Source organism: Vanellus vanellus (assembly GCF_965231255.1).
Source record: "Vanellus vanellus genome assembly, chromosome: 4".
Classification (NCBI taxonomy): Eukaryota; Metazoa; Chordata; class Aves; order Charadriiformes; family Charadriidae; genus Vanellus; species Vanellus vanellus.
In genome coordinates this window covers 53,184,939-53,203,011 of record NC_138909.1, presented here as the reverse complement: position 1 = coordinate 53,203,011, position 18,073 = coordinate 53,184,939, and the positions used below count along the sequence as shown (strand labels likewise).

At 39.2% G+C, this 18,073-nt stretch overlaps 1 protein-coding gene across 2 annotated transcripts in view; it reads left to right on the top strand.

The window, feature by feature from the left end:
- The window catches only part of ZFYVE28 (zinc finger FYVE-type containing 28), a gene marked incomplete at both ends in the record, with an annotated part of 170,882 nt that overhangs the window by 92,359 nt on the left and 60,450 nt on the right, over positions 1–18,073 (top strand). For both annotated transcript variants that reach the window (XM_082482987.1, XM_082482986.1), the window contains 3 exons: positions 11,921–12,058; positions 14,657–14,859; positions 16,579–16,668. In XM_082482987.1, the coding sequence (XP_082339113.1) occupies positions 11,921–12,058; positions 14,657–14,859; positions 16,579–16,668 (431 nt within the window). The remainder of the gene's footprint in view (positions 1–11,920; positions 12,059–14,656; positions 14,860–16,578; positions 16,669–18,073) is intronic.

The window sequence follows — 18,073 nt, the reverse complement described above, 5'->3', positions numbered from 1 at the left end:
GTTGTAGAGGAGGTTTTGGTGGGGTCATGCTCTTAGCCAAAGGTCACATTGAATTCATTGTCCATGTGGGTGCATGATGGCATGGAAGTGCTGACATACAGCTGGAGCAGTGTCCGCAGGTAAGAGTGAAGAGAGGAGTGGGTGTATAGATCCTTATGTGTAGCCAGTTTAAAAAAGCTTGTTGTCAGCTGTAGACCTCTAAGAACCCACATCTTCAGCTATACTGATATACATATTTGCAGAGACATACTGTGAACTTTAATAGCGAAATGACCTGGGTTACTGTGGATCAGTTCACTGAAACCATTCACATATGCCCCCCCGTACAAGGAAGTTGAGAGGGCTGGTGAGACAGCCTGTGACAGACTGCAGCTTCTGTTCCCATCTCCAAAGCAGGTGAGATAAGGCGCTAACTTCTCATGTTGGCCTTGCTGCCTAAAACTTACACTGCAAAATGGCCTTATGCCATTTGCTGCCTGTCTTTGAAAAGTGGCTTTCTATTTCAGGTGTAAAAGAAACTTATCTAAAGCTGTCTTCTACTATCTGATAAGTTCAAGTGGTATGAGAATAAGGAATTTCTAGGAAAAAAAAAAAAAACACAAACACCCTTTTGTTCTGTGCTTTATCTGAATTGTATCCATGCTGAAGGGAAGGCAATTTTTCAAAGGAAAGTCAGGATTAATGAGCATCCCTTGATGAAGAAGGTATCTGTGAAGAGCTGTTAAATAACTCATAGGACAATGCTGGTGTTTTCTAAGAAATACTAATTGTATTCATTAACATTCCTGACAAGAGCAAACTGGGAGTATGTACCATAATCACTGTGAACAAGGCAGTTCAGAGGTGCGATGTTTTCATGTTTGATTGCATCTGTCCATCAAAGAACACTTTCATGTAGAATTAGGCAGAAATAGATCTCCCTAAATGAGACAAGTTAGACTAAAAGTGTAAAAAAAAAAAAAAAAAAAAACCAAAAACCTCCTTGCTGGATTCTGAAACCTAATGATTGGCTAGAAGTTGGCAAGAATCTATTCCTAGTGTTATTTTGTTAATTGATATCAAGGTTAAACAGTGTGGGTTGAGCCAGCAGTACTTTTGGCTAAAGTAATGGCCAAGTCTTTCTAGCCTGCTTAAGTTGCAACCCTTGAGATGTTGTACTAGCTGTGTTAGTGGAGGTCAGTGAAGGAGAGAGCAGGGTAATTATTGCGATCCAGGGAAGAAGTTGACTGAAAGAAACCTTCATGTTACCAAAGTTTAGAAACTGTTGCAGACAAAGATACTTTTTAACACTAGGGGAAAGAAGTAAACCAAAAGCAGATCCTCTCCAGACCCTTCAGTTGTATCGGAATGCTTCAGTGTTACTGATGATTTGTGGTGAGCAGGGAATCATGCTTGTTTCCTGAATTATATCAGTTTGTGGGGCATTTTCTGAAATATAATGGCTGGTGAGCTTTAGAGAAATTGTCCTAAGGTCTATATTTAAGAGACTTGATGGAGATGTAGGAAAGCCAGAAATTCGTGCTGGAAGTATTGGGCAGTTGACTGATGGGAGAGTGAACAAAATCTTGTTCAAAGAAAATTATTCTATACAGTCTCTTCCAATTGAAGTGTGGACAGTGCCAGTTTAGGAAAGAAAGTGAAACTGAGAAGAAAAGCATTTTTTATTTTAGTGATGTCAAGATTAACCTTAAATTCCAGACAATGCACGTTTCTGCTGTACTGTATCTGTGATAATAGAGCTTATAAGTTGGGGTTTTTCTCCTATAGAGCTTCATCTCCAGTTCAGCTGTTTTATAATTGATTACAACACTTGTCATTTCATTACCCCTAGTCATGATTACTTGTGTGAGTTGCATTGCTCTAGCAGATGTCTTCTCTGTGCTGCCTGACATCTTCCAACAGTTGGTGTCAGGTACCTGTTTGCTGTTTGGGTATGCAACTGAGTGAAAGCTTGTAATGCTTCTTTTGAAAACACAGGTTTGTCAACCCTTTCATACGTGTTTACTGTACTTTCGAAGCACTGTGAAGAAAACCTGAGTATAATTGTTAAATACACTAAGTAGCCTGTAAGTATCAGGAAAGTTAATTATTTTTCCTTCTGTTGGACTCAGGCTATGAATGATTATTTTAAATTTACCCCCACGCCCCCCTCCAATGTTAAATGATCAGTGGAACGATATCACAGAATCACAGAATTTTCAGAATTGGAAGGGACCTCTAGAGATCATCTAGTCCAACTCCCCTGCTAAAGCAGGATGGCCTAGAGCACATTACTCAGCACTGCATCCAGGCGGGTCTTGAAAACCTCCAGAGAAGGGGACTCCACAACCTCCCTGGGCAGCCTGTGCCAGTGCTCTGTCACCCTCACCGTAAAGAAGTTTTTCCGTGTATTTGAACGGAACTTCCTGTGTTCTAACTTGTGCCCATTGCCCCTCGTCCTGTCACTGGGAACCATTGAAAAGAGCCTGGCTCCATCCTCCTTCAACCCACCCTTTAGATACTTGTACGCCATAATAAGGTCTCCCCTCAGCCTTCTCTTCTCCAGGCTAAAGAGTCCCAGCTCTCTCAGCCTTTCCTCATAAGGCAGATGCTCCAAGCCCTTAATCATCTTAGTTGCCCTTCGCTGGACTCGCTCCAGCAGTTCCCTGTCCCTCTTGAACTGGGGAGCCCAAAACTGGACACAGTATTCCAGTTGTGGCCTCACCAGTGCAGAGTAGAGGGGGAGAATGACCTCCTTCGACCTGCTGGCCACACTCTTCCCTATGCAGCCGGGGATTCCATTGGCCTTTTTGGCGACAAGGGCACATTGCTGGGCCATGGATAATTTACTGTCTACCATGACCCCCAGATCCTTCTCCTCTGAGCTACTTCCCAGCAGGTCTGCCCCTAACCTATACTGGTGCCTAGCATTCTTCCTCCCCAGGTGCAGGACCTTGCACTTGGTTTTGTTGAACCTCATTAGGTTCTTCTCTGCCCAGTTCTCCAGCCTGTCCAGGTCATGCTGAATGGCAGCATGGCCCTCTGGGGTGTCAGCCACCCCACCCAGTTTGGTATCATCAGCAAACTTGCTGAGGATACACTCTGTCCCCTCATCCAGGTCATTAATGAATATATTAAACAAAAAAGGACCAAGTATTGACCCCTGGGGGACACCACTGGTTACAGGCCTCCAACTAGACTTTGTGCCGCTGATCACAACCCTCTGAGTTCTGTCCCGCAGCCAACTCTCAATCCACCTCACTGTCACCTCATCTAGCCCATACTTCCTCAGCTTCCTAATGAGGATGTTATGGGAGACAGTGTCAAAAGCCTTGCTAAAGTCAAGGTAGATGACATCCACAACTCTCCCCTCATCCAGCCAACCAGTTATAACATCATAGAAAGCTATCAGATTGGTCAAGCACGATTTACCCTTGGTAAATCCATGTTGACCACTTCCAATAACTTCCTGTTCCTCAACGTGTTTGGAGATGACATCCAGAATGAGTCGCTCCATTACCTTCCCAGGGACAGAGGTGAGACTAACTGGTCTGTAGTTCCCTGGGTCCTCCTTCTTGCCTTTTTTGAAGATCAGAGTGATGTCAGCCTTCCTCCAGTCCTCAGGCACCTCTCCTGTTCTCCGTGACCGTTCAAAGACGATGGAGAGTGGTCTAGCAATAACATCCGCCAGCTCTCTCAGCACTCGCGGGTGCATGCCATCAGGGCCCGTGGACTTATTAATGTCCAGCTTGGCCAAGTGGTCTCTGACACCTGCTTGAAGCATGCCCAGCCTTCCTGGGCACCTTTGCTCTTCAAAACTGCCTCCCAAGGGACACTCAACCATGCTCCTAAACAGGCTAAAGTCTGCCCTTCGGAAATCCAAGGTGGCAGTTCTGCTGGCTCCCCGCCTTACGTGATCAAGAATTGAAAATTCTATCATTTCGTGATCACTCTGCCCAAGGCAACCTCCAACCTTTACATCCCCCACAAGACCTTCTCTGTTAACAAACAGTAGGTCCAGTAGGGCATTTCCCCTAGTTGGTTCCTTCACCAGCTGTGTTAGGAAGTTGTCTTCCACACACTCCAGGAACCTCCATGACTGTTCCCTCTCTGCTGCTTAGTATTTCCAGCAGATGTCTGGGAAGTTGAAGTCCCCCACAAGAACAAGGGCAGGTGATCGTGAGACCTCTGCCAGCTGCTTATAGAATACTTCATCGGCTTCTGCATCCTGATTGGGAGGTCTATAACAAACTCCCATCATGATGTCTGCCTTATTGGCCTTCCCCTTAATTCTTATCCATACACACTCAGTGTTTTCATCCACACTGTTAAGTTCCAGACATTCAAAACTGCCCCTAACATAGAGGGCCACCCCACCACCTCTCCTTCCTTGCCTATCCTTTTTGAAGAGTTGGTAGCCATCAATTACAGCACTCCACTTGTGTATGTCCTCCCACCACGTTTCTGTGATGGCAACTATATCATAGTTTCCTTGCTGTACAATGGCCTCCAGCTCCTCCTGTTTATTTCCCATGCTGTGTGCATTAGTATAGATGCACTTCAGCTGGGCTAATTGTCCTGCCACTTTCTTGGGGGGACAAACCCTAATTCGCACCTGATCATACTCAGACACTACTGTAGCTACCAAATTATCACTACCCCTCATGTCTTTGCTGTCACACAATTCACCATCCCCCACCATCACTGGGACAGGATGCAAGGCCTTGCTAACACTTTTACCCAGAAGCACTGGTACGCTTCTCCCAGGCACCACTTTTGTAATCCTGGTTTCATCCCCATCCCCCTTCAAACCTAGTTTAAAGCCCTATAGATGAGCCCTGCTAGCTCTTGTCCCAGGATCTTTCTTCCCCTTTGGGTTAGGCTTCCCCCACCTGTTGCCAGCATGCCTGGTTTCCTGTAGATGAGCCCATGATCAAAAAAGCCAATGTTCTGCCGGATACACCAGTCTCGGAGCCAGGAGTTAATTTTTTGACTCCTCCTATTTATCCCCTTGTCAGCCCCTGCAAATGGTGGGGTAGAGAACACTATTTGTGCTCCCGATCCCTTAACCAGCTGTCCCAGGGCCCTAAAGTCATTCTTCATATAGCTAGGTACAAAACAAATGTGCAGCGGTAAACACTTCTAATTAGTAAATAAAGTAATTAATAGTGTCTTTGAATCTTGCCTTACAGCTTTTCTTCATTGTTCTTGGGAAACTTTTGGTCACTTATTGTTTTTCACTATAGGATGATTATCATGATGGCTAGAAAATACAAAATGCTTGATGCATAAGTTGGGCCATCAATACAACCCTATCAACTAACAAGAATTTTACTGCCTTTCTGTGTTTTGGATTCATATTTGATCTTACAGAGGGAGTGATTAATATTGTAAGATATTTTTTCATTGAAAAAAGGATCGTAATAGTGTGTACTATTGCACTCTTAAATTGTAGTTCCCCGTGTTAACAAGTTTTTTTCATGTGTTTCTACTTGCTCATATGGATCAAATAGGTCATTTGGAGAAACTGCCTGTTATCTAAGACTGTGAGCAGAGAGGATTGAAAATGCTGTGCACTGCAGGTCAGGGAATTAATTTGCAGCAGAGAACTGTGGGGAGGAAAGCTGGCTCCATGCCAGCTCAGCACTGAATGTATTGGGGATGTGGGATGCTTTCACTCTGCACTAGGGGAAGGCAAAGTGAAGGTGGCAGTAAGTCATGATTATGTTGCCTCCATTCTGCTCGTGGCCTCAGCTGTGAACCAGCTTTGGAGCAATACAAAGAAGGTGCTACAAAATCTGTGCCAGGCTGAAATTCTTTCATGCTTGGGAAACCTTGAAGTACATTTTAGGGCAGTTTTGGGATGACTGTACCATGGTAGGAAGGCAGTTGCCTGGTACTGGTGGAGGAGAAAGCCCGTTTTATGTTTATTGCAGCAGATATCCATGTTCAAAGCAAATGTCTCTTATTCTTCTGTTGCTATGAAACTATGTAAAAAGGGATGTTAGTGTACTAGTGTACTGGCTTATTTTTTATGTCTTTTAATATAAAACAAACATTTTAGAGTCTCTATAGAAAAGGCTTAAGTATGTATACACTACTGTAAGAGCATGTCTGTATCCGCGATGTTTATCTAGTAATGCTTTGAGTCACTGTGGACAAAGTTAAGGTATCTCTGACTGATAGAGGGAAGCTTGGCTGAAAAGCTCTGTACTGAGAACAGTCTTTCAGTACAAGTTTGGGTATATTTCATTTCAGTAAAGACAGTCATGTCTAATATTAGTTAATAGCTTTTTGGTGTGGAGGAGTAAAACTTTTTTTTCTTATGGTAGCATCAGTAACACTTAGGTTTTTGAGATTTGAAAATGCTCTTCTCTGCAGAGAGGACGATGCCCTGTAATGATGCTGTACTTAATATAGTCTCTCAAGTTGGTCTTGGTTATAAACAGCCCTTCTGTAAAGGGGGGATTCCTCTTATTTACTGAGAGCTATATTTGGGTGGATAGAAAGAAAAGAGGGAAACGAATTCCATTATTAAGTCTTTGTTAGAGATAGGACAGAGGTAAGTTAAATTTAAATGTAATTTGTCAAAAGAGTGCACACTTGCTTAGTGAAAAATGTAATTTTTGCTAATAAATGTGTCTTTGTTAAAGAACCATTTTTATTGGAAGCTGTACTCAAATATCTGTATCCTCTTTTGTTTGAAAATTGGTGTGCCAGTGTTCAACATTTCATACGTAACAGTCGTTCCACTTGGGGTTATGTAATTATTCAGTGTATGCATAATAAATTTTGAATATATGCAGGAGGTAAGATCAAAATTTCCGTTAATAAATCTGATATTTGAAGTTTGGTACCCTCGTGAAGGCTACACTAGCAAGACAGTTCAAGAAGAGAAGCTTTGATGTTGCAGTTCAACACAAACTGCAACAATCATTGCTGGGCTGGGGCGATACAGCACTTAAGTAGCTAGTGATCCAAGTTGCCTTTGATTCTTGATGAATTTTGGTACCGCTCTGTAGTGGTCTAGGTTTAACTAGGATCTACTGCCCAAAGTTCATACACAGCAAAATCCTAAGTTACTTTTAGAGAGTGAGCATCTAGGAGTTGGCAGTGGAAACAGTCAAATAGCTGATCAGGCAAGAAAGAGAGATGGAAAACACGGCCTTTGGGATCTGTGCAAGATGGAGGGAAAGTGGTAGAACTTATTGCTGTCTGGAGAGAGACTTTGGATCTGTGATGGATGAAACAGTCACCTGTAGAGAATCTGCTGGCTTCTAAACCCAGGACTTCTGGGTATCCTTTGAAATCCTGTTACTTACATCAAAGTGTGTTACCTTATTATTGGTTTCTTCTGTTAATGCAAGTAACCCATAAAAACCTGACTACTAGCTAATTGCTTTAATTACAACAAAATCTTCCTTTATGTTTGGCCTTAATTTGTGGTCATCAGTTGCTTCCATTTGTCATAAATGTGATGTTGGAGGAGGTCTGCAACTTAATGTTAAGACAGGAAAAGAAATGAAAAATGTGAAGGATATACTTAAATGAAGAGGCTAAAATACCATCTATTAAGCTCATGATGATATCATCAGAGACTGTGTTACCTTGGCTAGATTTTACTGATAATTCAAAAAATGGGTATTAGAGGTAGTGAGCAACACAGGAAGTTATCTTCCTCTGAGGAAATCTTGCAAAAGAACTCACGAAGGTCGTGTTAAATTTAATAGCATGGGAGAGCAACATAGGTTTTATCAAGGACATGTGCGAAAGGGTAGATGAGTCTCCCTTTTGTTGATCTAAACATATGTATTAAAGCATAAGTAAGATGAAGTTATTGGCTTCTCTTGTTGTACCTATTCAGAAAGCTAATGCAGCAGTTGCTGTTAGCTTTATGCTGTGATTATTAAGTATGTAGCCAATTACTGTTGGGCCAAAAATAAACCAACTTTTTGTCCTCTACTGTGGTTGACTATATACATTATCTCACTACCACTCATCTTTCCTGTCAAAATAAGTGCTCTCCATTACATGACACAATGAGCTGTGTTTTCCAGGAAATGAGGAACTTGGAGTAAATCCCAAAGCAGGATCTCTGCAGCAGCTGCCTGTTGTGCTGCTGGAGAGCCTAAACAGAGCAGCTGAAACAAAACTGTGCTCATCCAGTATGCAAATGAACCAAAAGATAACAGATAAAGCCACCAAAGGATCCATTAAAATCCAGAGGCTTTTATGTAGAAAGATGGATCAAGTGAAAGATTTACTACTTCAATTCCAACTAATTGATTTCTGTTGCTTAAATTAGAGCAAAACCTCAATGCTACCATATATCTGAACCCATTCGTTCTTAGCTTACAAAGCAGAATACTGTAATTAACTAAATTGAATGTTTCTTGAAGCTCTTTTAAAGAAAAGACTAATTTGCTTACAATGCATTGGATAGTCTGTCTAAATTGGCTGGCATCCTTCCAATTTCAAAGCAGCTGAGATTTGAAATCATTGCAGGAGCAAGTATTTCAGATTTCCTATTTAGGTTATGCTGCTCTGGGTGTCATAAGAAGCAGGAATGGAAGAGGGGAAAAAAGTGATGGAGAATTTTTTTTTGTTGGTAGAAGGATAAAATAAACCTTGTAGAAAATCAGAATTTGGGAAATTGCACATCCTGAAACAGCAAGAACAACTCAGCTTGTAGATTTCTTTCAGCATTTATACCCTAAATGGCAAAGTATCATCAACTATTCTTTCCTTAATCTTCCAGTATCACCAACAGAGCATGCAGGAAAAGGTGCTCATCTTTTTAATTGGCTTTTTCACTTAACTTTTTCAGAGAATGACCAGCTGCCTATGTGAAGCCAGGTAACTCTTTACAAACAACCGCTACTAATACAGAGATTGAGCTATTGTCTTTTATCTCCACTGGGAAGTGTACATTAAAATTCTAATTACCTATGGTTTAACTTACTAGCACTGCAAAAATTACAAATAACGTTTTTTTCTAAACTGACTCAGGAAGTTTGGCATACACGGAGATGCATTGGTAGAACTTGGGTGCTCTGGAGCAGAAGCTTCTAGAGGTTATAGGAATATTGAAGAAATGAGGAAGAATATTAAATGTCATTTTGGTGGTAAACAAATGATATACTGAAAAATTAGTATTATACTTGGTTTGTAAAAAGCTTTATTATATTGTATACTACGACCTTCAGTTGCAATATTTGATTTAAGTGCGTTAAGGTTCAAAATTTCATGATGCTTATAATCTCCTGAGAGGATTTAGACAGAATCTTAGCAGTTTTTTACAGCTATAATGATTAGAAAAAACAGAACAGTTGCTTGCCAGCTGAGTCCTCTTGTTCTTTTTTTGCAAAAAATGTTCCTTGTCAGGAATTTTTGCTATGCATATAGATGATTATAAAAGGGGAATTCAATCTGCCTTGTAGCTTCTGTACAAAAAGACTCCATTTAAAAAAAATGTATTAAATTAAAAAAAAAGAGAGGAAAGCTTTTTCAATATGGCCCTCATCCTATTCTGTGTAGCTTTTTCTAAAAAAAAAAAAGATTAAATATTGTGTTATCCCATATTCAAGTTTGGCATGTAAAATAAATTGGAATATCATGTCCTAAAATAAAATGGAATTGGTTTATTTAAAATCTGATATCAGATTCAAATATAATTCTTCTCAGAGTTCCTTGCCTTAATATTTCTTTGTTTCCTGCAGCTTTTGTAAAATTTAAGTGGTAGGATTACTTTTTAGCACTGTATCTCTCCAATGCTAGAAGATCTTTGCAAACTTTTATTAATTCCCTGAAAACAGGAATCTGGCTTTTTCATCCTTATGTGCCAATCTGTATTGCTTTGGTGATAAAGTGGGAGTTACAGGCAGAGCACCTGATCTCAAAATAGATCAGTAATAAGTGATTTAAATTACATTGTGGGTGACTCATGTCCTTCTGCAATTTAAATGCTTTAATCCTCAGTTTCATTCTTTGCTCTGTAACTAAGTGGTTTAGGAGTTGATTTACTTATGGGATCTATGCTCAAAATATTTTGGTTTCCCAGCTACATCTAGCTAAATAATGATGAGAGAAGTATAGTCAATACCAGGAATCAAGAGATGGAAGGAAGGAAAATGGGCAACTTGCTACTAGTCTGCTTTTTCTCACCCTAAAGCGTCATACTGATTTGCACAATTCCTTGACTGTCTCCATTTTATCCTGGAGAGGGGAGGTGGCAGTCTGGCTTGTTCTTCAACCAGTGGTTCAGGATGGCGATGCCAAAACAGGGTGTGGGCATCTTTGCTCTGTTGTGTCTTCTTCCAGGATTTGAACTTAAGTTCCCCTTGTAGTTATGATAGGGATTATTGTGAGGTTGGCTTTTCCCTCAATTTCTGCAGTGGGCATCTCTTTGAATTCCTAGGGATCCAAATGCCCCACTAATCCTGGCAGTATGGTATACCCAGCAGAGTGAGGGGTGCATCTCAAATTAAGTATTTTATACGTTGGTAAATCTGGCTTTGTTTTCCTGTCTTCTCATACCTGGTGGCCACGGTCTTTGTCATGGAGGACCTACGGAGCGTTTGGTTTTCAGATTTGTTTCTAGAGAAGGTGGTTGAATATTATGTGTGCCAGTGTTTTAAATATATGCGGTGTTGCTTGTTTGTTTTTAACAACTTTAATGAAATGAAATGTGTTACCTCATGACAGACTTGCAAAAAATATATCTATGTAAAAATGTTTTAGTTGTTAAAACAAAGAACATTTTATCAATGTGTAATAAATACTGCCAATGGTTTATTTAATTTGGATGAAGACAACCGTGATCACAGCATTAACTTTAAGATTGTGTGGCAAGAGCAGTTACAGCAGTCTGCACTGAAATTACAGAAAACATGAATCATTTTTTGTACCTTTAGGTTTTGTCTTTCTCACTGGGGAACAATACTAGAGGGGCAGGTTTCTTCAAAATTCCTGTCTTGTATTATTTTTTTAAATGCAGAGGGAAATAAAACAGTGTAGAATTAAAGTAATTCTGTCTGTTAAACAGTTCTATACAGACAGATTTGTTTTTATTTGTTTGAAAAATATTTTAAACAGAACATGAAGACTGTAAATAGTGGAAGAAGCATGAGACAAACAAGACATCTTTAATGAAAACACTCAGCCTTTTTCATGCTCTGAATCTACCTTTATTATGTTAATCAAATTTCATGCAGCTCCCAACAGGGGTATGTGAAAATTATCTTTTCAAATGAATGAATACAGATTATTTACTGCACATCAAGAAGCTGGTTATAGGTCTTTGATCTCTGTCCTGTTGCAGCTGTAGATCAGAGCAGTTACTAAGACACTCGAACCTGTGCAGTGTTCCGTTATCCTCCTGGATGGCCAGGGGGTGAGATGGCAGGCAGGTGTGTCAGCCCTTGCCCACTGGGCAATCAAGTGTGGAAACTACCTGCTTTTAGATTCCCCGAATGAGTTTATTCAACCCCAATGGTCCCAATATAACTCAATTTCTAACATCCCCAGGGTACTCTGTCCGGTGTTCTTTCGGGGAAGAATGAAGTGCGTATCTGCACTTTGGCACTGCTGAGAGGAAATGAGAGAAATCTAATTTACTTCTGCTTCTGGTTTATTTACTGATATTTTACAGGTAGCTGGAGGTAATGAGCTCTTTAAATCTTGCCTCCTCATCAGAAGTCCCATTAAAGTAGTCAAAGTGCAGTGAATCTGAGGAACAGTCTCTAGGAACACTAGGAAAAGTGAAGTTTGCCACTCTTGCAATATTCTCTTTTTCTGTGTGTGATGACCATAAGAGTTAAATACTGCATTTTTTATTTTACTTAATTAGTTGCCGCCTCACTAATAAATTCAATTAAAAGTTAAAAAATGTTGTGGGATTTCTGTGGGAACAGTATATATGCTATCCTGTATCTTGCTTCAGGATAATGTTTTGAACATCATAAATCAAATCATGGATGAATGCATTCCACATGAACGTGCCAACCGAGACTTTTGTGTTAAGTTTCCAGAGGAAATACGCCATGACAACCTTGCAGGACAGCTTTGGTTTGGAGCAGAAGTAAGTCTCTCATATTTCTGTTACTTGAGGTTAATGGACAATTTTTTATGGCATAAATCCAGAAGCTTAAGTACATCTTGAGACTTTTCTGAAAATGGTACGTATAATTACAAAGCAAAACTAAGATGGTTGAGAACTTGCTCCAGATGCTCAGTGGAAGGGGATTCCTTAACTCTGGGTTTGGTATTGGTTGGGCTAACAGCATATCAGTTTATTTTCATAACTGGCTGCTGTCATTATGACCACCTTTTAAAAACTGTTCTTTTGTGAATTAGCATCCGATTAATCTTTTTTTCTGATGGGCCATCTCACATCTCATGCAAAACACTGAAGTCCACTTCTCTTCATACCTGGCTTGTCTCAAAGACCTGCTTCTACAGCAACCTGTAGGAACAAGGGATTGTTCTAGTGAATAAGCTTTAATTGTTTTAACCACAGAAAGCCTAAAGTGTCAGGAAAAAATTATGTGATATGTAAGATACTTATTCATTAGTACTGATGTCTGGCTAAAAAAAATATTAATAATCACTGTGGCATCTTTAATGATAAACTTAGTGTCTTCAGGTCTGCGGGACTGAAGGTTACTAAGCACCATGTATTTCTTGGGGTGGGGGTGTGGGGGGGGAAGTGCAGCTTTGCCTTTCCTTTATTTGAAGCAGTCCTTCAGCTCCTGTTACTCATTCTTTTCCCTGCCATTTCCTCCTTTCTTCTTAAAGTGCATGCTCTCCATCAATAGTTTCTATCTTGTTCGGTCCAATATGCCGCCATATGTTCTCTTTCTGAAACTGTCTTTGACAGTTGTTAATTGTATGCTCCTCTGAGTCAGGGAAGCCCTGTGTAGGACTTTTACAAAATTAATTTGATAATCCTGTCCTCAGCAAAAACAGCGGCAATCATTCTTATCATGTGACCTTCATTGCTGCTGTCCAGGTGATACCGTGCTCTGTTTTAAAATGCTGTGACTCTGACATGTTGGCTTTAAATGGTGCTTCCTCAATAGCTATGTAGGAGAAGATGGGGCAATTCTTTCTGTAACCATCCATAATGAATCCCTGTGAATCTTGTTATCCTTTCTTAATCTGAGGGACTAACAAACTGGGATTACAGCAACAAACAGGAAAAATGCCAGCCAGTGGAGTAACTTTTCCTTGCGTTGTGGAAAATGCTTGAGGGAATTACTGAGACAGCCAGTATCTTCTAGGAGAAAAAGTTGTCCTTTATTCCCTGTTTGTGTTACACAAGCTATAATGTTTTTACCCTCTCCCAATCAAACCAACAGGTTGAAGAGACCTGTTGCTTTCAGAAAGTAACATATGCAGTGAGGAAGTAATACCAACTCGTACTACTGTAGACACAACCATCCTGTAAATCCATGTAGTAAGGAAGACTGTATGGACAGTTATGAATATAGACTTGTGTCCTTGTCAGTGTAATTACTCTGAGTAATAGAAGTAAGGTAACAGGTAAGACCTGCCCTATCCATTTTTTTCCACAAATACTCCCTTGGCTGATAAGAGGAGAGAACATGATCTTATCTGAGTGCCCTTAAAACAGGAATCAATGCATCAGTCTGCTGAGCAAGTGCTGGGATTGCAGGTCCCCTATACAGAGCTGCAGAAATACCTCCTATCCAGGGGAGTGCAGGGGAGAGGGGTTTGACACAGAACTGCAAATGGAGATTAAAAAAATAAAAAAGAAAAATAACTTAGAGACTAGATCAGCCTTGTACATTTTCAGTTAGTAAAAATATTTCCATTAATACAGCAAGTATGATTTATGTCAGTGCTTGTCTTCTGAATGTGTTCATAAAGGAATAAACAGCAGAAATTAAAAATCTTGCTATTAAAAACAAGCAATTTAAAAAGTTTTATTAATGTGTTACAGTAAAAATCTACTTTTAATATCTTTGATCAGAAGGAGTCCATGTATAACTTGAGGCAAGAAGAGTCTTAAATAGCTGCTTTCCAGAAACTGAAAGGGAAGAATCACTGTTACCTGGGTTTTTATGTTCTTTCCTATAAAATGTATTCACAGCTTCTGTGGAAGGCAGGATACTTGTTAGCTGGATCCCTGGTCCAGCTAGCCAGTGTGACCAGTTTTACTGAAAAAAAAAGAAAAGAAAAAAAAAAAAACCCAAACACCCCCCTCCCCCCCAAAAATAACCAACCAACCAACAACAACAACAACAAAAAAGCCGTACAGTTGCAGAGTTTCTGTTCTTTTGGTACAGAATAGACTTATTTCAAAAAAAATCAAGTGGCCCAGCCTGTATCAAAACAGTCCATTGATCATACTTCAGCTGGATTCACACCCTGTTTATGCAAACAATCTTTGCCTGACTAGTAGAAGAGCTTTAAGTTCTTCTGTTAAATCTTCGGTTCTTGTTCTTGAACCTTCCTCTGTTCTCGTGTCTCCCTGACTGAGCTGCTCCCTAACCTTTTCTGTGAAGGCTTACGACTTATCAGTCTTAAATCTTTCACTTGTTTAAGAATTTGCAAGAAATTGGGGCTAAATGCTGCCCTTGTGATATTTAATACCTTGAACATCTTGTGCTTTATTTTAAACATAACAGTGACTTTCTCTGTTAATCTATTTCAGTGTCTGGCTGCTGGTTCAATTATTATGAATCGTGAAATTGAGAGTATGGCTATGAGGCCATTGGCCAAGGATCTGACCCGAAGCCTAGAGGAAGTTAGAAATATCATTCGTGACCAGGCCTTAAGGGATTTGAACCTCTACACAGAGAAAATGAAAGATTCACTCAAACATTTTGATGTCCTTTTTGCCGAATTTGAATTAAGGTAAAAGATCTGAAGTAAACGTGTTGTAAGTATTGGCTTGCCTACTACAGCTGTTGTGTGGCTTGCTCTGTTTTGAAGTTGGCTGTTTTGTTCTGTTTTCTTTTTTTGGAAAAAGTATGTAATTTTTTTATCATAGTATTTGAATTTTTCAGTAATTTGTTGTATTGTTAGTTTTTTCCCTTCCAGTGCAGCAAATAATGAAAAGAAAAATAAAGAGCTTTCTAGCAATCAACATTTGCTCTCTTCAACTAAACTATAATCTTCCATTTGCATACTGGCATATGGCATTTGAGGGAAGTTTTTCAAGACACAAAAGGAAGCCGTAAATCTCTTCCCTTTATGTTTTCTTTGTGGGAGGAAAGGCAAAAAATAAACATTTTAAAAAAATATATGATAAAAATAGTCTAGATATTATGAGGTTTTGTTCTTGTGCTTATAGATAAAAGCAAGATGCACCCAGTGAACTTAAGGAGGCAAACTGAGATCTCATGAAAAATGCTTTTACACAAGCCATAATTAACCACAGGAACTCATGGATTTAAAAACCTGTGATTGAGAAATGTCTTGGAGGTTATAACAAAAATAAAAATAAAGGCTTTTGGGGTGCGAAAAGTAACTGCTTATTGCATCAAAGATCACGTTGACCAAGTCTTGCGTTGTGCTTCAGAATTAAAGCCAGCTTCCTTCATGTCTATTAGATATTTGTGGTGCTAGGCATAGTTACAGACAGGATAGTGGACAAGGATTATCTGTGATTCTAACATAATAAAGCCATTTCTACCTGCAGCAGAACAGGCTTCTTAGAATTGAGCAGTGTTATAATTTTTTCTTGGGAATAATCCGTAGACTGTCTTGTCTCCCATAACTGTTCACCCTTCCTTCATATTCTTTCGTATTATTTTACTAAAGCAATTTTTCTGATTCAAAAAAACATCATTATACTGTTACATTGAAAAACATTTTAATTGAAAATATTGGCTAAAAATGTGGTTAAGTGTGGCTTTGAGTGCAGACAATGATGCCAATCAGTAACTGTCCTGTGGACAGTGGCTGTTCCTCTGCAGTTTCTGGCCTGTCCATATCAACTCTGTATATACAACATTTTTCTTTGCCATTGTTTTGCAGACAACTTTTTCCCCTTCCTGTGTTACCTGTAGTTTGCAAATTTAGATTAAGTAATATAGTGACAGAAAACAACTTTGAGCAATGTTTCTTACCTTATGAGTTAGTGCTTTTGCATGTAATTCCATATAGAAACAAGGCCAACTTTTAAAATCTCCTAAATTGTCTCTGCTGGGTAACTGAATTTCATTAATATAATTTCAGGTAAAACCTTTCTAGAGAAAATGTGTATTTTGGTAGGTTTTTTTTTTCCTCAAGGAAATACAGAGTAAACTATTCCATCTTCAAGATGCAGCAATAAAGATCTTTCTACCTCCCTATGCCACACAGTATGGAGTTTTTACTGCTAAATGTGTGTAATTATATTTCTAAATTAGTACTGAGTTCCACTGCCTCAATCTGCAATAAGTAAATCAGCTGCATTTCTCATGGATTCTTACACTGTACAATTTTCATAGTGAGTGCTGTCAAAGTAAATACAAAATGGTATAGGAAAGGTTAGGTTTCTAAGAGTACTTGTCCTAGGTTTGTTTTTATTTAGAATTTGATGTGTTAAAGCATGTAAAATAGTAATATGCTATTTTATAATCTTTGTAGTTATGTGTCAGCCATGGTACCTGTGAAGTCTCCAAAAGAATATTATGTACAGCAAGAGGTAATTGTACTTTTCTGTGAAACTGTGGAGAGGTAAGCATTTTAGTTAAATACTAAATTTTAATTTCTGTGTTTACTTTCAGTCTGAGCTTTTGTAGAAACACTTAACTGTAGTCTTTAAGAAGCGCCATAAAACACCAGCTATTTTGCTTTTTTTAGTAAGTACCCAAGTACAAAGTTAAAATCCATTAACCATGCTTGCCAAGCACAAACCTATGCTTTTTTCTAGGCAAAAAAAAACCCAAAGTTAATAATCCAACAATAACAATATTGTTGGTATGCGTAGTTATAGATGTGTAAATGAAGACTGATCATATCAATAAGCTAAATCTGTTTAAGGCATCAAGACTTAATGGTATTTCATGCAAGAATACATGCTGAGATGATTCAAATCATCTGTGAACCTCTAGTGATTACCATGAAGAACTCGTAAAGGCTCTTTAAAATCTTAGAGGACTGGAGCTTGACTTTATATGTATGAAGAGATGGTGTTTAAAAAAAAAAAAAAAAATCCAGCAATTCATAAGTTCTTAGGAGTATAAGGAGATAAGAAAAAGGTGAATTTGTTTGGAATGTACTGTATAGAACAACTTTTCCCTTGTGAGAGTAACTAGCCTAGCAGGTGAGCAGTAGAGGAGAACAGCATGTGAAATACCCAGCTTTTAGTGAGGTTTTGAGCAGTGCAACGCTATTCTCAAAAACAAACTAGTGAACCATATTCTGGGTGGAATTATTAGAGACCAATAGACTGTAAAATGCACTTGGAATAAGTGTTGGTTTTACTGTCATATTAGGAGAATTTGTGAAGTAGGACCCTGGGTGTGGTGTGGTATGAAGGGAGGGAGTCGGAGCATCTGTCGTTTGTTTCAGTGGCCAGTCCAGCCCAAACCACAACTATAATTAATGATAGAGTACAAAGCACACTGCCACAGTTTATAGATGACACCAAGATCAGAGGTGTTTCAGGCCTGTTAAAAGACAGGATTAGAACTCAAAATGGTCACAACACTTAAGAGGAATTACTTTCTATCAGAGAGCTACTATGTAGACATGTATTTGTTCAGTAAGAGGAAAAAGATGGTTTCTCGTTTGCAGCTTTGGATAATCTGGCAGTGGACTGTAGGAAGGAACACTGAGTGAGAGTGGGCCATGCACTGATGAGTCCATCTATTGTTAATACAAAGCAGTGCTTACTTTGTGGTCATTTTGCTGTCTACCAACAGCAGTATTGGCAAGACAAGTACTGACAAGGAATAAGAAAGTTATTTCCATTCTTTTTGGGACCAGTCAGATCTCAGCAGGACTAGTGTGCAGTTTTGAGTCTTATCTTGATCTTATGCACTGGTACAGACAAATCTAAGAAATTTTAGGACATTATGAAGCTTATGAAGATATTAAGAAATTGTGAAGAAACCTGGAAAACATAGCCAAGTGAGAA